Below are 23,175 nucleotides of genomic sequence, written 5' to 3'. Positions count from 1 at the left end.
CCTTGCTACCTTAGGCCTCACACAAGGTCCTCACATTTTCTCTCTGTCCCCCTTTAGGTAAGACACTACCCGCACGACAGGTAGCTTGAGCCTTTTTATAGGATCTCTGTCATGACCTGGGCTCTATTTGCTACTGTGTCCTCAGGTGTTAATGGTGGACCGGTAACTTGCAATCAGCTGTCCACCGGTTTCTGCCGTGGGGCATGAAGTTACCCCCACAACCTCTGTCTTCCGGCTACCGGTATCTGCGCTCAGCATGGAGGAAGCCCAGTCGCAGCTTCTCTCTCCAGCTCTTTACTCTCCTGTGTTTCTTCTCCCTATCGGTCTCCTACAGACTGCTCTGCTTTCTTTTGCCTTCCCAGGAGCCGCAGAATCACTCGTCTCCCCGGCCCCAGATTTCCTTCCTCTCCCTTCGCTCTCCTCTCACCAACTGCCTAACTCTCCCCAACTGCCTAGCAAATGCCTAGCAACTGACTCCTCCTCCTGACCAGAGAAAGCAGCTCCCCTGAAGTTGGGTGTAGAGCTCCCCCTCCTGGCCTGGAGTTAGAATGGTGTTGTATATGCTGAATACCTGTTAAAGAGATCCTTCCTCGCTTCCAAGCATGACATCACTCTCCCCGTGAGGAAAGCAATGCCACTGTAACAACCGGTTACCTGAGGTGTTACACAGGCAGTGGCTGATGAATACTTCCATCAGCCACCACCTGCTCTCACTGTTATTAGCGGCAGCAGGCATAGGCTGATGGGCGCAGTAGTCCCATCAGCTGACGCTAGTGATCGGTGGTAAACATTTTACCTCCGATCGCAACTGCGGGTGATTTTCCGCCAGTCAGAAGCAGTGTTTGCTGCACTGTCATTCACTCCTGGCAGAGACAGGATGCTGCGGACCCCAGACTGGGAGAAATGGGTGTTCGGATGTGCGATGCTGCAGGTGTTCGGTGGTGTGAGGGCTACGCCAACATTTTGTGAAAGTCCGGAGCCCCGTTCTTCCATGGTTTACTTTGTGGTGAATTCCGGGAAAATGGCAGCCAGGACAGCACATGCGCAGATGGAGATCTTGGCGATGACGTCTCCATCTGTGCATGTGCGGCCCCCATCAGCCATTTTCCCGGAGTCCAGTGCAATGTAAACCATGGAAGTGCGGGGGTCCCGGTCTTTCACAAAATGGCAGCAGAGCCCCTGCACGACGGAACACCTGCAGAATCGCACCGCCAAACTCCCCCTCATCCCAGCCTGCGGCCTGCAGCAATGCGCCGCTCTTGCCTCCTCCAGCAGCGACCCTGAGACTCTGCTCCACCACGGCAAGTAAGGTATATTCAAATTATAAGACGCACCCCCATCTTCCCTCCAAATTTTAGGGAAAAAAGTGCATCTTATAGTCCGAAAAATACGGTAGTTGGACTCCAAATATTATAGCTTAACAAGGAGCAGAGTTTGTTTAAATAATCCATTTAATTTCTTTTAGTATGTCTCACATTTGTTGGATGAAGGTGGTGCCATGGATATTTTCTAAAAGGATTTTGATACCTGATGATTATTCAGGTATCTTGACAGATCTCTCCACACATGACAGATCGCGGGCACTGCTCAACTCCCAATGTGAAAGAGAGCGGTACTGGAATAACCCTTTAAAAACTACTTCTATTATAAAGTTTATGGGGCCAATGAATTAAGAATGGCATTGTGCACACTGGTATTAATGAAGGGTTTCACAGAGTACGATGCAGCAAATGCGTTAAGAGGCGGTTGCCACTTAATCAATTTGGTGAATCTTCTTATGTGCACCTACTTTAGAAAGCATGTGTTCAGGAACTGGAATAATAATTTTGTCATTAAAAATGTTGCCACTTTCACAGAATTTGACTAATAGGCAGAGCTATGTTCTATCTGCCTCTGCTTTTCCCCGGCTCCAGCCATTTTTGTGGTTTGATTCAGACTGAAAAAGCCAAAAGTCACAAAATCTTTGTGCAACTCCACATTGCACAAAACAGTTTGCTAATTTTCAAAGCAAGCAACGCCAGTTTACTGGCATAAGAGCTTTCATCAATTGCCACCTATAAGTATTCTATCTTTGGAGTCCATTAAGTCAAACCAGAACAATTATGTTTTTTGGACAAATAAGGAAAAGTGAAACCACAGTTACTATTCATTTTATAAAAATGTGTCCTGTAGTAGTTAATAATTAGGTGGCGTCTGACATTAAAATTTCATTTGGCATCCACTGTAGCAAGGCAATTGTAATATATTGTTAGTATGATTTGTAGAATTGATTGTTAAGAGTATTCATTATAATGCTGATCCTATGTTAATAATAATAATCTTTATTATTATATAGCACGAACATATTCCGCAGCTCTTTACAGTTTGCACACATTATCGTCACTGTCCCCGATGGGGCTCACAATCTAAATTCCCTTTCAGTATGTCTTTGGAATGTGGGAGGAAACCGGAGAACCTGGAGGAAACCCACGCAAACATGGGGAGAACATACAAACTCCTTGCAGATGTTGTCCTTAGTGGGATTTGAAACCAGGAATCCAGCGATCCAAGGCTTCAGTGCTAACCACTGAGCCACCGTGCTACCCTATGTTGATTTTTTCTTCTTTGTATGATTATATTTATTGCAAGCTACATTTATCATTTAAATCTGCTGTTTTTGTATTATAGATTCTTGCAAAATTCAAAGGGTTGGACTGGAAGAACCTGATGAAACTAGGAGATCTCCAGCGCAGTCTTGGTGTTCCTGTTGAAGAAATGTTTACTATTGTTGAGGAGGTCCTACATCCTGAGCCCTATACACGGGAAGAAATATGTGATACTTTGGGAATATGCTTAAATGATCTATGTGCCACCATCTTAAGTCAAAATACACAGGATGGTAAGAAATACATTTTTTTAAGCTTTAAATCTTTTATGCGCCTTTGTGAGCGACCACTAAAGTTGAGAGTCTGCACTTTAAGCCCATATTGATTATATAACTGTATCTTGAATATGCCAAAATGTCACTTTCCAAATATTTCTGGACTTAACTGTATTTGGGCCATTAGCTGTCTAACCTTAAAAGTAAAGGATAGAACTGCTAGTTCCAGATTCGGTTCCTTATATAGATTTCTGATGTCTGAAATGAGGGAAAAGATCTATACACAGTGGAAACATGGCAGGGCATTACCACTACATGTGTAGCTGGGTACCCCTATGACTACATTTCTGCCAGTATAGGGGAGGATTGTATATGTGCAAGTCTATTTGGGTTCAGGTACGAGAGTAATAGTGTTTTCTTATTTTATTCTATGAGGTTAATGTATTTGACCAACCGAAACCGTGCTAATTTCAACACATCTATGAAGTATATGTGCCCAAATTCTTTTTCCCAATTATCCTTATTAAAAGGCAATTTGTCTTCAGAGGCAGAATGAAACAGAGCATTATAGGCAAGAAGAAAGGCTATTTATGCTCTTTTTTGGTTGGTTAAATGCAACTTGTAGAGACAATTCTATAGGATGGGGACCTTGAAGGCTAAAGGATGATTTGATAGAAAGTATTGGATTTGAAGGTATTGATAGAGGTAACTCATAGGGGTTGTGTTACTCTCCAAAGGACAATAGTGTATGATATTTATATGATTTACTTAAATTATGAATGACCCGTGACAGGCACAGTTTGAGGTTTTAATGAGTAGACTGAAATTCAAATGTCAGCAAGGGGACACAAGATAAGGGTAGCAAAAACAGTTTCATGAGGAGTAAATTATACCACAAGTGAAGTCCCATATTAATTGTTCCCTTAGAGAATTTTTGACGTAATACTTTTAACCCCTTAACTATCGCTGATACGTTTTTTTTAACGGCTTAAGTTAACAGTACTTATGCCTCAGCGCTGCTTTTTTTAAGGTGCTGAGAAATATGTGTATAGCGCCCCAAGCGTCGGAATTTCTCTGAGGTCTCTGCTACCGGGGGTAGCTGAGAACATGATTTGGGTTGGTTTTTACTGACCCTAGTTTTGCAATCGCCGTTATTAGCAGAATAACGGTGACCGTAAAAAAAAGAAGTCTGATTTCCCATTTAATTTCTCTCACCGCTGATGTGATCACACATCAGAGGAGAGAGAGAAACAGGGTCCCCGATCCCCCCCGATACCTCTGATGTCCCTGCATTCCCCCGTGAAGTCCCCATGCCAGTGGCGTCTTTATCCGAGATTATGGTTGGGATTATGGTTAGGGTTAGGGGTGGGTTAGGGTTAGGTTTGTGGTTGGGGTTGGAGTTGTGGTTATGGTTAGTGTTGGGATTAGGGTTAGTGGTGTGTTGGGGTTAGGGTTGGAGTTAGAATTGGGTGTGTTCTACTGTTTAGGTACATTATGGGGTCTCTAAACGCGACCACCATTGATTCCAGCCAATTTTGCATTCATAAAGTCAAAAGGTGCTCAATCCCTTTTGAGCCCTGCCATGCGCCCAAAAAGTGGCTATCCCCCATATACGGGTTATCGACGTACTCAGGAGAAATCACACAACAAATTTTGTAGTCCATTTTCTCCTGATACCCTTGTAAAAAAAAAATTGGTTCCAAAGTAAATTTTTTTGTGTAAAAAGTAAAATGTTCATTTTTTCCTTCCACATTGCTTTAGTTCTCGTGAAGCACCTGAATGGTTAATAAACTTCTTAAATGTGGTTTTGCGCACCTTGAGTGGTGCATTTTTTAGAATGGTGTCACTTTTGGGTATTTTCTGTTATATTGACCCCCCAAAGTCACTTTAAGATATTTTGTTTCTGCTGACCAGGACGACTGGGTTACTTTTTTACCGTTGGCCGAGTTTGCCCTTAATAATCGGGCTAGTTCTGCTACTTTGGTTTATCCTTTTTTTTGTAATTCGGGGTTTCATCCTCGTTTTTCCTCGGGTCAGGTGGAGCCTTCTGACTGTCCTGGAGTGGATGTTGTGGTGGATAGGTTGCATCAGATTTGGAATCATGTGGTGGACAATTTGAAGTTGTCACAAGAGAAGGCTCAGCTCTTTGCCAACCGCCGTCGCTGTGTGGGTCCCCGACTTCGCGTTGGGGACTTGGTGTGGTTGTCTTCTCGCTTCGTTCCTATGAAGGTCTCCTCTCCTAAGTTCAAGCCTTGGTTTATCGGTCCTTATAAGATTCTGGAAGTCCTTGGCCCTGTGTCATTCCGTCTGGACCTCCCGGCATAATTTGCTATGCATAATGTGTTCCATCGCTCGTTGTTGCGGAGGTATGTGGTACTTGTGGTTCCTCCGGTTGAGCCTCCTGCCCTGGTGCTGGTTGAGGGAGAATTGGAATACGTGGTGGAGAAGATCTTGGATTCTCGTGTTTCTAGACGGAGGCTCCAGTATTTGGTCAAGTGGAAGGGCTATGGTCAGGAGGATAATTCTTGGGTTGTCGCCTCTGATGTTCATGCGGCCGATTTGGTTCGTGCCTTCCATGTGGCTCATCCTGATCGCCCTGGGGGTTTTCATGAGGGTTCGGTGACCCCTCCTTAAGGGGGGGTACTGTTGTGAACTCTGTTTTCGGGCTCCCTCTTGTGGTCACTGGTGGTATTGTGTGACTTTTGCTTTGGGCTCCACCTGGTGGCTTTGTTTGTTATCCTGCTGGTCTCTGGCTATCAGCTGGTTCGTTATCCTCTGGGAGGTTCCTATATAGCTCTGTTTTACTTCCACTTGTGGCCGGCTGTCGATGTTATCAGTGCTACTCAGATTCCTTCTGACTACCTTGCTCCCAGTCCATCCAGGATAAGCTAAGTTTTGTTTGCTCATTTTTTGATCAGCAGTGTTTATCATGTTTTCTGTTCCAGCTTGCTAAAATGTAATTCCCTCGCTTGCTGGTTGCTCTAGTGGGCTGAGTTTCTCCCCACACACCGTTAGTTGGTGTGTGGGTTCTTGAAATCTCAGGATGGATATTTTGTAAGGGTTTTTTATTGATCGCATAGACCCCTGCTCGAATTTTCTGCTTTCTAGTACTAGTGGGCCTCTTTTGCTGAATCTGATTTCATCCCTATGTATGTGCCTTCTTCTTACTTCACCGTTAATATTTGTTGGGGGCTTCTACATCTTTGGGGATTATTTCTCTGGAGGCAAGCGAGGTCTTTCTTTCTCTTTAGGGGTAGCTAGTTCCTCAGGCTGGCTCGAGACGTCTAAGAATTTTTTAGGCACGTTCACCGGCTACCTCTAGTTGTTTTGGATAGGTTCAGATTTGCGATCAGTCCAGTTACCATCTCCCTAGAGCTCTGTCATGGTTCCCAATGGCAGGGACATAGGCAAAAACAGGACTAGCTCTAGGAAGATGGAATCTAAGCTGACCGCGATGCTGAACCTCATGCACAACTACCAGTGGCCGGGGAACGTACCTGCGTTTTATCCCTAGACGTCTCGCACCAGCCGGAGATCTAGCTACCCCTAATAGAGGAAACACAGACCTGGCTTGCCTCTAGGGAAAACCCCAAAGTGATAGTAGCCCCCAACATATAATGATGGTTAGTTAAGAAGAAAACACATACGTAGTATGAATACAGGTTCAGCAAAGAGAGGCCCACTAACTAGATAGCAGAAAATACAAAAGTGGCCTGCGCGGTCAACTCAAAACCCTACAAAATACCATCCTGAAATAACCTTAAACTCCGGTATCAACTCATGACACCGGAGTGGTCATATCAGTTCACTAGAGCTTCCAGCAGCAAGATTCATATAAATGCACGCTGGACAAAAGATACAAAATGATCCAAATGAGCGCTGGACAAATCTTTCACCAAAGGTACAGATGATCCAACTTATCTGAATCAGCAGACTTGGAGCAGGTAGCAAGTAACAGAGGAGCTCTGGTAACATTGATAGCCGGCAAGTAAATGACTGAGAAGCCAGACTATATAGGAAACTCCCATTTCCTGATGGGAACAGGTGCACTGGAGATAAAGGACAGAAGTCAACCAGTACCACCAGTCGCCACCAGAGGGAGCCCACAAACAGAATTCACAACAGTACCCCCCCCTTGAGGAGGGGGCACCGAACCCTCATGAGAACCACCAGGGCGATCTGGATGAGACCTATGAAAGGCACGAACCAAATCAGAGGCATGAACATCAGAGGCAGTCACCCAAGAATTATCCTCCTGACCGTATCCCTTCCATTTAACCAAATATTGAAGTCTCCTTCTGGAAATGCGAGGATCCAAAATCTTCTCCACAACATACTCCAATTCACCCTGCACCAGCACAGGAGCAGGAGGCTCAACAGAAGGAACAACCGGTATCTCGTACCTCCGCAACAAAGACCGATGGAAGACATTATGAATAGTGAAAGATGCTGGTAGGTCCAAACGAAACGATACAGGATTAAGAATCTCCAAAATCTTATAAGGACCTATGAACCGAGGTTTAAACGTAGGAGAAGAGACCTTCATAGGGACAAAATGAGAAGATAACCACACCAAGTCCCCAACACGAAGACGATTACCAGCACGACGACGACGATTAGCAAACTGCTGAGTCTTCTCCTGGGACAACTTCAAGTTGTCCACTACATGACTCCAAATCTGGTGCAATCTATCCACCATAGTGTCCACTCCAGGACAATCCGAAGATTCCACCTGGCCAGATGAAAAACGAGGGTGAAACCCCGAATTGCAAAAGAAAGGAGAAACCAGAGTGGCAGAACTAGCCCGATTATTAAGGGCAAACTCCGCCAACGGTAAAAAGGCGACCCAGTCATCCTGATCAGCAGACACAAAACACCTCAAATAAGTCTCCAAGGTCTGATTAGTTCGCTCTGTCTGGCCATTCGTCTGAGGATGGAAGGCAGACGAAAAAGACAAATCAATGCCCATCCTGGCACAGAACGCCCGCCAAAATCTAGACACAAATTGGGATCCCCTGTCAGAAACGATGTTTTCCGGGATACCATGTAAACGAACCACATTCTGAAAAAACAGAGGAACCAACTCAGATGAAGAAGGCAACTTGGGCAAGGGTACCAAATGAACCATTTTAGAAAAACGGTCACACACCACCCAGATGACGGTCATTTTCTGAGAAACCGGGAGATCCGAAATAAAGTCCATAGAGATGTGCGTCCAAGGCCTCTTCGGAATAGGCAAGGGCAACAACAATCCACTAGCCCGAGAACAGCAAGGCTTGGCCCGAGCACAAACATCACAAGACTGTACAAAAGTACGCACATCCCAAAACAAGGAAGGCCACCAGAAGGACCTGGCCACCAAATCTCTGGTACCAAAGATTCCAGGGTGGCCTGCCAACACAGAAGAATGAACTTCCAAGATGACTCTACTGGTCCACTCATCTGGAACAAACAGTCTCCCAGGCGGACAACGATCAGGCCTATCCACTTGAAACTCCTGCAAAGCACGTCGCAAGTCTGGAGAGACAGCAGACAATATCACCCCATCCTTAAGGATACCCGTAGGCTCAGAATCACCAGGGGAGTCAGGCTCAAAACTCCTAGAAAGGGCATCTGCCTTCACATTTTTTGAACCCGGCAGATACGAGACTACGAAATTAAACCGGGAGAAAAACAACGACCAGCGCGCCTGTCTAGGATTCAGACGCCTGGCTGACTCAAGGTAAATCAGATTCTTGTGATCAGTCAAGACCACCACCTGATGCCTAGCACCCTCAAGCCAATGACGCCACTCCTCAAAGGCCCACTTCATAGCCAATAGCTCCCGATTACCAACATCATAATTTCGCTCGGCGGGCGAAAATTTTCGAGAAAAGAACGCACATGGTCTCATCACCGAACAATCAGAACTTCTCTGCGACAAAACCGCCCCCGCTCCGATCTCTGAAGCATCAACTTCAACCTGAAAAGGAAGTGAAACATCAGGCTGGCGCAACACAGGAGCAGAAGAAAAGCGGCGCTTAAGCTCCCGAAAGGCCTCCACAGCCGCCGAGGACCAATTGGAAACATCAGCACCCTTCTTAGTCAAATCCGTCAGAGGCTTAACAACACTTGAAAAACCAGTTATAAATCGACGATAGAAATTAGCAAAGCCCAAGAATTTCTGAAGACTCTTAAGGGAAGTCGGTTGCGTCCAATCACAAATAGCCCGAACCTTGACAGGATCCATCTCAATAGAAGAAGGGGAAAAAATGTACCCCAAAAAAGAGATCTTCTGAACCCCAAAAATACACTTTGAACCCTTTACAAACAAAGAATTGGCCCGCAAAACCTGAAAAACCTTCCTGACCTGTTGAACATGCGACTCCCAGTCATTGGAAAAAATCAAAATATCATCCAAATACACAATCATAAAACCATCCAGATAATCACGGAAAATATTGTGCATAAAGGACTGAAAGACTGAAGTGTTGTGAAATTGGATTCTGGGCTCCCCCGGTGGCCACTGGTGGAATTGAACTTGTGTGCATCATCCTCTCTGTTCACCTGTTCCCATCAGGATGTGGGAGTCTCTATATAACCTTGCTCCTCTGTCAGTTTCATGCCGGTCAACAATGTAATCAGAAGCCTTTCTTTGCATGTTCCTGCTACTAGACAACTCCCAGCTAAGTTGGACTTTCGTCCTTGTTTGTTTTTGCATTTTGTTCCAGTTCACAGCTGCTGTTTCGTTACTGTGTCTGGAAAGCTCTTGTGATCTGAAATTGCCACTCTGGTGTTATGAGTTAATACTAGAGTCTTAAAGTAATTTCTGGATGGTGTTTTGATAGGGTTTTCAGCTGACCATGAAAGTGCCCTTTCTGTCTTCCTGCTATCTAGTAAGCGGACCTCGATTTTGCTAAACCTATTTTCATACTACGTTTGTCATTTCATCTAAAATCACCGCCAATATATGTGGGGGCCTCTGTCTGCCTTTTGGGGAAATTTCTCTAGAGGTGAGCCAGGACTGTATTTTCCTCTGCTAGGATTAGTTAGTCCTCCGGCTGGCGCTGGGCGTCTAGGGATAAAACGTAGGCACGCTACCCGGCCACTGTTAATTGTGCGGCAGGTTTAGTTCATGGTCAGTTTAGATTCCATCTTCCAAGAGCTAGTTCTTATATATGCTGGGCTATGTTCTCTCGCCATTGAGAATCATGACAGTTTGACCGGCCAAAAAGGGTTAAATTATTGGCTGAGAAAGGAGAGAAAAAAGAAGTCTGCTGAAATTTTTTTTTTTTTTTTCTCTAGTTCTGAGTGTGCTCATAATTGAATCACTTGCTAGTCTGCCTATACTGCAGCCTTCCTCTCTTTCTCTCCTTCTAATCCTTGAATGGCTCTGTGTTCACCTGTTTGAAATGGATCTTCAGAGTGTAGCTACAGGTTTGAATAATCTCGCCACGAAGGTACAAAATTTGCAAGATTTTGTTGTTCATGCACCTATGTCTGAACCTAGAATTCCTTTGCCTGAATTTTTTTCAGGGAATAGATCTTGCTTTCAAAATTTTAAAAATAATTGCAAATTTTTTTTGTCCCTGAAGTCTCGCTCTGCCGGAGATCCTGCACAGCAGGTCAGGATTGTAATTTCCTTGCTCCGGGGCGACCCTCAAGATTGGGCTTTTGCATTGACACCAGGGGATCCTGCGTTGCTCAATGTGGATACGTTTTTTCTGGCCTTGGGGTTGCTTTATGAGGAACCTCATTTAGAGCTTCAGGCGGAAAAAGCTTTGATGTCCCTATCTCAGGGGCAAGATGAAGCTGAAATATACTGCCAAAAATTCCGTAAATGGTCTGTGCTTACTCAGTGGAATGAGTGCGCCCTGGCGGCGATTTTCAGAGAAGGTCTCTCTGATGCCATTAAGGATGTTATGGTGGGGTTCCCTGTGCCTGCGGGTCTGAATGAGTCCATGACAATGGCTATTCAGATCGATAGGCGTCTGCGGGAGCGCAAACCTGTGCACCATTTGGCGGTGTCTACTGAGAAGACGCCAGAAAATATGCAATGTGATAGAATTCTGTCCAGAAGCGAGCGGCAGAATTTTAGACGAAAAAATGGGTTGTGCTTCTATTGTGGTGATTCAACTCATGTTATATCAGCATGCTCTAAGCGTACTAAGAAGCTTGACAAGTCTGTTTCAATTAGCACTTTACAGTCTAAGTTTATTCTATCTGTGACCCTGATTTGTTCTTTATCATCTATTACCGCGGACGCCTATGTCGACTCTGGCGCCGCTTTGAGTCTTATGGATTGGTCCTTTGCCAAACGCTGTGGGTATGATTTGGAGCCTTTGGAAGCTCCTATACCTCTGAAGGGGATTGACTCCACCCCATTGGCTAGTAATAAACCACAATACTGGACACAAGTAACTATGCGTATTAATCCGGATCACCAGGAGATTATTCGCTTTCTGGTGCTGTATAATCTACATGATGTTTTGGTGCTAGGATTGCCATGGCTGCAATCTCATAACCCAGTCCTCGACTGGAAAGCTATGTCTGTGTTAAGCTGGGGATGTAAAGGGACTCATGGGGACGTACCTTTGGTTTCCATTTCATCATCTATTCCCTCTGAGATTCCTGAATTCTTGTCTGACTATCGTGACGTTTTTGAAGAACCCAAGCTTGGTTCACTACCTCCGCACCGGGAGTGCGATTGTGCCATAGATTTGATCCCGGGTAGTAAATACCCTAAGGGTCGTTTATTTAATCTGTCTGTGCCTGAACACGCTGCTTGTTGTGAATTTGGATTCTGGGCTCCCCCGGTGGCTACTGGTGGAATTGAACTGGTGTTTTCATCTTCTCTGTTCACCTGTTCCCATCAAGATGTGGGAGTCGCTATATAACCTTGCTGCTCTGTTAGTTGCTTGCCGGTCAACAATGTTATCAGAAGCCTCTCTGTGCTTGTTCCTGCTCCTAGACAACTACTAGATAAGTTGGACTCTTGTCCATGTTTGTTTTTGCATTTTTGTTCCAGTTCACAGCTGTAGTTTCGTTACTGTGTCTGGAAAGCTCTTGTGAACAGGAATTGCCACTCTGGTGTTATGAGTTAATGCCAGAGTTTTAAAGTAATTTCTGGATGGTGTTTTGATAGGGTTTTCAGCTGACCATGAAAGTGTCCTTTCTGTCTTCTGCTATGTAGTAAGTGGACCTCAAATTTGCTAAACCTATTTTCATACTACGTTTGTTATTTCATCTGAATTCACCGCCAATACATGTGGGGGGCCTCTGTCTCCTTTCGGGGTATTTCTCTAGAGGTGAGCTAGGACTAATATTTTCCTCTGCTAGCATTATTTAGTCCTCCGGCTGGTGCTGGGCATCTAGAATCAACGTAGGCATGCTACCCGGCCACTGCTAGTTGTGCGTTAGGTTTAGTTCATGGTCAGCTCAGTTCCCATCTTCCAAGAGCTAGTTCCTATATATGCTGATGCTATGTTCTCTTGCCATTGAGAACATGACAGTTTGACCGGCCCACTAAAGGGTTAAAATCCTTGGCTGAGAAAGGAGAGAAATAAGAAGTCTGCTGAGAATTTTTTTTTTTTTTTTTCTCCTTCTAATCTTTGAATGGCTCTGTGTCCACCTGTTGGTAATGGATCTTCAGAGTGTAACTGCAGGTTTGAATAATCTCGCCACGAAGGTACAAAATTTGCAAGACTTTGTCATGCACCTGTATCTGAGCCGCAAATTCCTTTGCCGGAATTTTTCTCGGGGAATAGATCTGGGTTTCAGAATTTTCGAAATAATTGCAAATTATTTTTGTCCCTGAAATTTCGCTCTGCCGGAGACCCTGCACAGCAGGTCAGGATTGTGATTTCCTTGCTCCGGGGCGACCCTCAAGACTGGGCTTTTTCATTGACACCAGGGGATCCTGCGTTGCTCAATGTGGATGCGTTTTTTCTGGCCTTGGGGTTGCTTTATGACGAACCTCATTTGGAGCTTCAGGCAGAAAAAACTTTGATGTCCCTATCTCAGGGGCAAGATGAAGCGGAAATTTACTGTCAAAGATTCCGTAAATGGTCTGTGCTTACTCAGTGGAATGAGTGCGCCCTGGCGGCGACTTTCAGAGAGGGTCTCTCTGATGCCATTAAGGATGTTATGGTGGGGTTCCCTGTGCCTGCGGGTCTGAATGAGTCCATGACAATGGCTATTCAGATCGATAGGCGTTTGCGGGAGCGCAAACCAGTGCACCATCTGGCGGTGTCCACTGAGAAGTCGCCAGAGAGTATGCAGTGTGATAGAATTCTGTCCCGAAGCGAGCGGCAGAATTTTAGACGGAAAAATGGGTTGTGTTTCTATTGTGGTGATTCTACTCATGTCATATCAGCATGCTCTAAGCGCACTAAAAAGCTTGATAAATCTGTTTCCATTTGCACCTTACCGTCTAAGTTTATTCTATCTGTGACCCTGATTTGCTCTTTGTCATCTATTACCACGGACGCCTATGTCGACTCTGGCGCCGCTTTGAGTCTTATGGATTGGTCCTTTGCCAAACGCTGTGGGTATGATTTAGAGCCTTTGGAGACTCTTATTCCTCTGAAGGGGATTGACTCCACCCCATTGGCTAATAATAAACCACAATACTGGACACAAGTAACTATGCGTATTAATCCGGATCACCAGGAGATTATTCGCTTTCTGGTGCTGTATAATCTACATGATGATTTGGTGCTAGGATTGCCTTGGCTGCAATCTCACAACCCAGTCCTCGACTGGAGAGCTATGTCTGTGTTGAGCTGGGGATGTAAGGGGGCTCATGGGGATGTACCTGTGGTTTCCATTTCATCATCTATTCCCTCTGAAATTCCTGAGTTCCTGTCTGACTATCGTGACGTCTTTGAAGAATCCAAGCTTGGTTCATTACCTCCGCACCGAGAGTGCGATTGTGCCATAGATTTAATCCCGGGTAGTAAATACCCAAAGGGTCGTTTATTTAATCTGTCTGTGCCTGAACATGCTGCTATGCGAGAATATATAAAGGAGTCCTTGGAAAAGGGACATATTCGTCCATCGTCATCTCCCTTAGGAGCCGGTTTTTTCTTTGTGTCAAAAAAAGACGGCTCTTTGAGACCATGTATCGATTATCGGCTTTTGAATAAAATCACTGTAAAATATCAATACCCATTGCCGTTGCTGACTGATTTGTTTGCTCGCATAAAGGGGGCCAAGTGGTTCTCTAAGATTGACCTTCGTGGGGCGTATAATTTGGTGCGAATCAGGCAGGGGGATGAGTGGAAAACCGCATTTAATACGCCCGAGGGCCACTTTGAGTATTTAGTGATGCCTTTTGGTCTTTCTAATGCTCCGTCAGTTTTCCAGTCCTTTATGCATGATATTTTTCGCGATTATTTGGATAAATTTATGATTGTGTATCTGGATGATATTCTGATTTTTTCGGATGACTGGGACTCTCATGTCCAGCAAGTCAGGAGGGTTTTCCAGGTTTTGCGGTCTAATTCTTTGTGTGTGAAGGGTTCTAAGTGTGTTTTTGGGGTACAGAGGATTTCCTTTTTGGGATATATTTTTTCTCCCTCTTCCATTGAAATGGATCCTGTCAAGGTTCAAGCTATTTGTGATTGGACGCAGCCCTCTTCTCTTAAGAGTCTTCAGAAATTTTTGGGCTTTGCTAACTTTTATCGTCGATTTATTGCTGGTTTTTCGGATATTGCTAAGCCATTGACCGATTTGACTAAGAAGGGTGCTGATGTTGCTGATTGGTCCCCTGACGCTGTGGAGGCCTTTCGGGAGCTTAAGCGCCGTTTTTCCTCTGCCCCTGTGTTGCGTCAGCCTGATGTTGCTCTACCTTTTCAGGTTGAGGTCGACGCTTCTGAGATCGGAGCTGGGGCAGTGTTGTCGCAGAAAAGTTCTGACTGCTCCGTGATGAGGCCTTGTGCCTTCTTTTCCCGTAAATTTTCGCCCGCTGAGCGGAATTATGATGTTGGGAATCGGGAGCTTTTGGCCATGAAGTGGGCTTTTGAGGAGTGGCGCCATTGGCTTGAGGGGGCCAGACATCAGGTGGTGGTATTGACTGACCACAAAAACTTGATTTATCTTGAGACCGCCAGGCGCCTGAATCCTAGACAGGCGCGCTGGTCATTATTTTTCTCTCGGTTTAATTTTGTGGTGTCATACCTACCGGGTTCTAAGAATGTTAAGGCGGATGCCCTTTCTAGGAGTTTTGAGCCTGACTCGCCTGGTAACTCTGAGCCCACAGGTATCCTTAAGGATGGAGTGGTATTGTCAGCCGTTTCTCCAGACCTGCGGCGGGCGTTGCAGGAGTTTCAGGCGGATAGACCGGATCGTTGCCCACCTGATAAACTGTTTGTTCCTGATGATTGGACCAGTAGAGTCATCTCTGAGGTTCATTCTTCTGCGTTGGCAGGTCATCCTGGCATTTTTGGTACCAGGGATTTGGTGGCAAGGTTCTTCTGGTGGCCTTCCCTGTCACGAGATGTGCGAGGCTTTGTGCAGTCTTGTGACGTTTGTGCTCGGGCCAAGCCTTGTTGCTCTCGGGCTAGTGGATTATTGTTGCCCTTGCCTATTCCTAAGAGGCCTTGGACGCACATCTCGATGGATTTTATTTCAGATCTGCCTGTTTCTCAGAAGATGTCTGTCATCTGGGTGGTGTGTGACCGTTTCTCTAAGATGGTCCATTTGGTTCCTCTGCCCAAGTTGCCTTCTTCTTCCGAGTTGGTTCCTCTGTTTTTTCAAAATGTTGTTCGTTTGCATGGTATTCCTGAGAATATCATTTCTGACAGAGGGACCCAATTCGTGTCTAGATTTTGGCGGGCATTCTGTGCTAGGATGGGCATAGATTTATCTTTTTCGTCCGCTTTCCATCCTCAGACGAATGGCCAGACCGAGCGGACTAATCAGACCCTGGAGACATATCTGAGGTGTTTTGTGTCTGCTGACCAGGATGATTGGGTTGCTTTTTTGCCATTGGCAGAGTTCGCTCTCAATAATCGGGCCAGCTCTGCCACTTTGGTGTCCCCGTTTTTCTGTAATTCGGGGTTTCATCCTCGATTTTCCTCTGGTCAGGTGGAATCTTCGGATTGTCCTGGAGTGGATGCTGTGGTGGAGAGATTGCATCAGATCTGGGGGCAGGTGGTGGACAATTTGAGGTTGTCCCAGGAGAAGACTCAGCTTTTTGCCAACCGCCACCGTCGTGTTGGTCCTCGGCTTTGTGTTGGGGATTTGGTGTGGTTGTCTTCTCGTTTTGTCCCTATGAGGGTCTCTTCTCCTAAGTTTAAGCCTCGGTTCATCGGCCCGTATAAGATATTGGAGATTCTTAACCCTGTTTCCTTCCGTTTGGACCTCCCTGCATCCTTTTCTATTCATAACGTTTTTCATCGGTCATTATTGCGCAGGTATGAGGTACCGGTTGTGCCTTCCGTTGAGCCTCCTGCTCCGGTGTTGGTTGAGGGTGAGTTGGAGTACGTTGTGGAGAAAATCTTAGACTCTCGTGTTTCCAGACGGAGACTCCAGTATCTGGTCAAGTGGAAGGGATACGGCCAGGAGGATAATTCTTGGGTGAATGCATCTGATGTTCATGCCTCTGATCTGGTTCGTGCCTTTTATAGGGCCCATCCTGATCGCCCTGGTGGTTCTGGTGAGGGTTCGGTGCCCCCTCCTTGAGGGGGGGGTACTGTTGTGAATTTGGATTCTGGGCTCCCCCGGTGGCTACTGGTGGAATTGAACTGGTGTTTTCATCTTCTCTGTTCACCTGTTCCCATCAAGATGTGGGAGTCGCTATATAACCTTGCTGCTCTGTTAGTTGCTTGCCGGTCAACAATGTTATCAGAAGCCTCTCTGTGCTTGTTCCTGCTCCTAGACAACTACTAGATAAGTTGGACTCTTGTCCATGTTTGTTTTTGCATTTTTGTTCCAGTTCACAGCTGTAGTTTCGTTACTGTGTCTGGAAAGCTCTTGTGAACAGGAATTGCCACTCTGGTGTTATGAGTTAATGCCAGAGTTTTAAAGTAATTTCTGGATGGTGTTTTGATAGGGTTTTCAGCTGACCATGAAAGTGTCCTTTCTGTCTTCTGCTATGTAGTAAGTGGACCTCAAATTTGCTAAACCTATTTTCATACTACGTTTGTTATTTCATCTGAATTCACCGCCAATACATGTGGGGGGCCTCTGTCTCCTTTCGGGGTATTTCTCTAGAGGTGAGCTAGGACTAATATTTTCCTCTGCTAGCATTATTTAGTCCTCCGGCTGGTGCTGGGCATCTAGAATCAACGTAGGCATGCTACCCGGCCACTGCTAGTTGTGCGTTAGGTTTAGTTCATGGTCAGCTCAGTTCCCATCTTCCAAGAGCTAGTTCCTATATATGCTGATGCTATGTTCTCTTGCCATTGAGAACATGACAGCTGCTATGCGAGAATATATAAAGGAGTCCTTGGAAAAGGGACATATTCGTCCTTCGTCATCTCCCTTAGGAGCCGGTTTTTTCTTTGTGTCTAAGAAAGATGGCTCTTTGAGGCCGTGTATTGATTATCGGCTTTTGAATAAAATCACGGTTAAATATCAATATCCGTTACCACTGCTGACTGATTTGTTTGCTCGTATAAAGGGGGCCAAGTGGTTCTCTAAGATTGATCTCCGTGGGGCGTATAATTTGGTGCGAATCAAGCAGGGGGATGAGTGGAAAACCGCATTTAATACGCCCGAGGGCCACTTTGAGTATTTGGTGATGCCTTTTGGTCTTTCAAATGCCCCTTCAGTCTTCCAGTCCTTTATGCATGACATTTTCCGCGATTATTTGGATAAATTTATGATTGTGTATCTGGATGATATTCTGATTTTTTCGGATGACTGGGACTCTCATGTCCAGCAGGTCAGGAGGGTTTTTCAGGTTTTGCGGTCTAATTCCTTGTGTGTGAAGGGTTCTAAGTGCGTTTTTGGGGTTCAAAAGATTTCCTTCTTGGGATACATTTTTTCCCCCTCTTCCATCAAGATGGATCCTGTCAAGGTTCAGGCTATTTGTGATTGGACGCAACCCTCTTCTCTTAAGAGTCTTCAGAAATTTTTGGGCTTTGCTAACTTTTATCGTCGATTTATTGCTGGTTTTTCTGATGTTGTTAAACCATTGAGTGATTTGACTAAGAAGGGTGCTGATGTTGCTGATTGGTCACCTGATGCTGTGGAGGCCTTTCGGGAGCTTAAGCGCCGCTTTTCTTCCGCCCCTGTGTTGCGTCAGCCTGATGTTGCTCTTCCTTTTCAGGTTGAGGTCGACGCTTCTGAAATCGGAGCTGGGGCGGTGTTGTCGCAGAGAAGTTCCGACTGCCCCGTGATGAGACCTTGTGCTTTTTTTTCCCGTAAATTTTTGCCCGCCGAGCGGAATTATGATATTGGGAATCGGGAGCTTTTGGCCATGAAGTGGGCTTTTGAGGAGTGGCGTCACTGGCTTGAGGGGGCCAGACATCAGGTGGTGGTATTGACTGACCACAAAAATTTAATTTACCTTGAGTCTGCCAGGCGCCTGAATCCTAGACAGGCGCGCTGGTCGTTGTTTTTATCTCGGTTTAATTTTGTGGTGTCATACCTACCGGGTTCTAAGAATGTTAAGGCGGATGCCCTTTCTAGGAGTTTTGAGCCTGACTCCCCTGGTAATTCTGAGCCCACAGGTATCCTTAAGGATGGAGTGATATTGTCTGCCGTTTCTCCAGACCTGCGGCGGGCCTTGCAGGAGTTTCAGGCGGATAGACCGGATCGTTGCCCACCTGGTAGACTGTTTGTTCCTGATGATTGGACCAGTAGAGTCATCTCTGAGGTTCATTCTTCTGCGTTGGCAGGTCATCCTGGAATCTTTGGTACCAGGGATTTGGTGGCAAGGTCCTTCTGGTGGCCTTCCCTGTCACGAGATGTGCGAGGCTTTGTGCAGTCTTGTGACGTTTGTGCTCGGGCCAAGCCTTGTTGTTCTCGGGCTAGTGGATTGTTGTTGCCCTTGCCTATTCCGAAGAGGCCTTGGACGCACATCTCGATGGATTTTATTTCGGATCTGCCTGTTTCTCAGAAGATGTCTGTCATCTGGGTGGTGTGTGACCGTTTCTCTAAGATGGTCCATTTGGTTCCCTTGCCTAAGTTGCCTTCTTCTTCCGAGTTGGTTCCTCTGTTTTTTCAAAATGTTGTTCGTTTGCATGGTATTCCGGAGAATATCGTTTCTGACAGAGGGACCCAATTCGTGTCTAGATTTTGGCGGGCATTCTGTGCTAGGATGGGCATAGATTTGTCTTTTTCGTCTGCTTTCCATCCTCAGACTAATGGCCAGACCGAGCGGACTAATCAGACCTTGGAGACATATTTGAGGTGTTTTGTGTCTGCGGATCAGGATGATTGGGTTGCTTTTTTGCCATTGGCGGAGTTCGCCCTCAATAATCGGGCCAGCTCTGCCACCTTGGTGTCCCCGTTTTTCTGTAATTCGGGGTTTCATCCTCGATTTTCCTCCGGTCAGGTGGAATCTTCGGATTGTCCTGGAGTGGATGCTGTGGTGGAGAGGTTGCATCAGATTTGGGGGCAGGTAGTGGACAATTTGAAGTTGTCCCAGGAGAAGACTCAGCTTTTTGCCAACCGCCGTCGTCGTGTTGGTCCTCGGCTTTGTGTTGGGGACTTGGTGTGGTTGTCTTCTCGTTTTGTCCCTATGAGGGTTTCTTCTCCTAAGTTTAAGCCTCGGTTCATCGGCCCGTACAAGATATTGGAGATTCTTAACCCTGTGTCCTTCCGTTTGGACCTCCCTGCATCTTTTTCTATTCATAATGTTTTTCATCGGTCATTATTGCGCAGGTATGAGGTACCGGTTGTGCCTTCCGTTGAGCCTCCTGCTCCGGTGTTGGTTGAGGGTGAGTTGGAGTACGTTGTGGAAAAGATCTTAGACTCCCGTGTTTCCAGACGGAAACTCCAGTATCTGGTCAAATGGAAGGGATACGGTCAGGAGGATAATTCTTGGGTGACTGCCTCTGATGTTCATGCCTCCGATCTTGTCCGTGCCTTTCATAGGGCTCATCCTGATCGCCCTGGTGGTTCTGGTGAGGGTTCGGTGCCCCCTCCTTGAGGGGGGGTACTGTTGTGAAATTGGATTCTGGGCTCCCCCGGTGGCCACTGGTGGAATTGAACTTGTGTGCATCATCCTCTCTGTTCACCTGTTCCCATCAGGATGTGGGAGTCTCTATATAACCTTGCTCCTCTGTCAGTTTCATGCCGGTCAACAATGTAATCAGAAGCCTTTCTTTGCATGTTCCTGCTACTAGACAACTCCCAGCTAAGTTGGACTTTCGTCCTTGTTTGTTTTTGCATTTTGTTCCAGTTCACAGCTGCTGTTTCGTTACTGTGTCTGGAAAGCTCTTGTGATCTGAAATTGCCACTCTGGTGTTATGAGTTAATACTAGAGTCTTAAAGTAATTTCTGGATGGTGTTTTGATAGGGTTTTCAGCTGACCATGAAAGTGCCCTTTCTGTCTTCCTGCTATCTAGTAAGCGGACCTCGATTTTGCTAAACCTATTTTCATACTACGTTTGTCATTTCATCTAAAATCACCGCCAATATATGTGGGGGCCTCTGTCTGCCTTTTGGGGAAATTTCTCTAGAGGTGAGCCAGGACTGTATTTTCCTCTGCTAGGATTAGTTAGTCCTCCGGCTGGCGCTGGGCGTCTAGGGATAAAACGTAGGCACGCTACCCGGCCACTGTTAATTGTGTGGCAGGTTTAGTTCATGGTCAGTTTAGATTCCATCTTCCAAGAGCTAGTTCTTATATATGCTGGGCTATGTTCTCTCGCCATTGAGAATCATGACACTGAAGGGGCATTAGAAAGACCAAAAGGCATTACCAGATACTCAAAATGGCCCTCGGGCGTATTAAATGCAGTTTTCCACTCATCTCCCTGCTTAATCCGCACCAAATTATACGCACCCCGAAGGTCAATCTTAGAGAACCACCTTGCCCCCTTAATACGAGCAAACAAATCAGTCAACAGTGGCAAAGGATACTGATATTTGACTGTAATCTTATTCAACAGCCGATAATCAATACAAGGCCTCAGGGAACCATCTTTTTTACCCACGAAAAAAAACCCTGCTCCTAAAGGGGATGAGGATGGACGGATATGTCCCTTTTCCAAGGACTCCTTAATATACTCTCGCATAGCAGCATGCTCTGGCACAGACAGATTGAACAAACGACCTTTAGGAAACTTACTGCCAGGAATCAAATCTATAGCACAATCGCAATCCCTGTGAGGAGGGAGCGAACTAAGTTTAGGCTCCTCAAAAACATCACAATAGTCAGACAAAAATGCCGGAACCTCAGAGGGAGTAGATGAAGCAATGGAAACCAAAGGTACTTCCCCATGAACCCCCCGACATCCCCAGCTTAATACGGACATTGTTTTCCAGTCAAGAACTGGGTTGTGAGTTTGTAACCATGGCAATCCAAGCACTAAGACATCATGCAAATTATGCAACACAAGGAATCGAATCACCTCCTGATGGTCTGGAGTCATACACATAGTCACTTGTGTCCAGTATTGAGGTTTATTCCTAGCCAATGGTGTGGAGTCAATACCCTTCAAAGGAATAGGGACCTCCAGAGACTCTAGACTAAACCCACAGCGCCTGGCAAAGGATCAATCCATAAGACTCAGGGCGGTGCCAGAGTCCACATAGGCATTCACAGTAATAGATGATAACGAACAAATCAAAGTCACAGACAAAAGGAACTTAGACTGCAAAGTGCTAACTGCAAAAGACTTATCAACCCTTTTTGTGCGTTTAGAGCATGCTGATATAACATGAGCAGAATCGCCACAATAGAAGCACAACCCATTTTTACTCCTATAATTCTGCCGTTCACTTCTGGACAGAATTCTATCACATTGCATATTCTCCGGTGCCTGCTCAGAAGACACCGCCAAATGGTGCACAGGTTTGCGCTCCCGTAAACGCCGGTCAATCTGAATAGCCATTGTCATGGACTCATTCAGACCTGTGGGCGTAGGAAACCCCACCATGACATCTTTAACGGCGTCAGAGAGACCCTCTCTGAAATTGGCCGCCAGGGCGCACTCATTCCACTGAGTAAGCACAGACCATTTTCAAAATTTTTGACAATATACTTCAGCTTCATCATGCCCTTGAGAGAGGGCTATCAAGGCTTTTTCAGCCTGAATCTCCAAATTAGGTTCCTCATAGAGCAACCCCAGCGCCAGAAAAAACGCATCCACATTGAGCAGCGCAGGGTCCCCTGGCGCCAATGCAAATGCCCAATTCTGGGGGTCACCCCGCAGCAAGGAAATAACAATCTTAACCTGCTGAGCGGGGTCTCCAGCGGAGTAAGATCTCAGAGAAAGATACAATTTACAATTGTGCTTAAAATTCAAAAAACGAGATCTATCTCCAGAAAAAAACTCTGGTATAGGAATTTTAGGTTCAGACATAGGAGCATGTATGACAAAGTCTTGTATATTTTGAACCTTAGAAGCCAGATTATTCAGATTTGAAGCTAAACTCTGGATATCCATTTCTCAGCAGCTGAGATCTGAGCCATTCAGGGATTAAGAGGAGGGGAAAGAAGCAGACTGCAATTATGGCTAGACAGACTTCAGGGTAAAAAAAAAAAAAAAAAGGTGTCAAAGACTTCTTTTCTCTCCTTCTTCAGCCAATACTTAACACAGTCGGGCCGGCTATACTGTCATGGTTCCCAATGGCAGGGACATAGGCAAAAACAGGACTAGCTCTAGGAAGATGGAATCTAAGCTGACCGCGATGCTGAACCTCACGCACAACTACCAGTGGCCGGGGAACGTACCTGCGTTTTATCCCTAGACGTCTCGCACCAGCCGGAGATCTAGCTACCCCTAATAGAGGAAACACAGACCTGGCTTGCCTCTAGGGAAAACCCCAAAGTGATAGTAGCCCCCAACATATAATGACGGTTAGTTAAGAAGAAAACACATACGTAGTATGAATACAGGTTCAGCAAAGAGAGGCCCACTAATTAGATAGCAGAAAATACAAAAGTGGCCTGCGCGGTCAACTCAAAACCCTACAAAATACCATCCTGAAATAACCTTAAACTCCGGTATCAACTCATGACACCGGAGTGGTCATATCAGTTCACTAGAGCTTCCAGCAGCAAGATTCATATAAATGCACGCTGGACAAAAGATACAAAATGATCCAAATGAGCGCTGGACAAAACTTTCACCAAAGGTACAGATGATCCAACTTATCTGAATCAGCAGACTTGGAGCAGGTAGCAAGTAACAGAGGAGCTCTGGTAACATTGATAG

General features: G+C 45.7%; 1 protein-coding gene across 1 annotated transcript in view; it reads left to right on the top strand.

Annotated features, from left to right (window-relative positions):
- GALK2 (galactokinase 2) overlaps positions 1-23,175 on the top strand; it is a 477,779-nt gene that overhangs the window by 338,918 nt on the left and 115,686 nt on the right. Inside the window, exon 8 of the mRNA XM_077263708.1 lies at positions 2,668-2,878. Within this exon, the coding sequence (XP_077119823.1) occupies positions 2,668-2,878 (211 nt within the window). The remainder of the gene's footprint in view (positions 1-2,667; positions 2,879-23,175) is intronic.

The sequence above is a fragment of the Ranitomeya variabilis genome, chromosome 5, assembly GCF_051348905.1.
Source record: "Ranitomeya variabilis isolate aRanVar5 chromosome 5, aRanVar5.hap1, whole genome shotgun sequence".
NCBI lineage: Eukaryota > Metazoa > Chordata > Amphibia > Anura > Dendrobatidae > Ranitomeya > Ranitomeya variabilis.
Note: the sequence above shows the minus strand (reverse complement) of the source record. Positions and strands in the feature narration are given on the sequence as shown.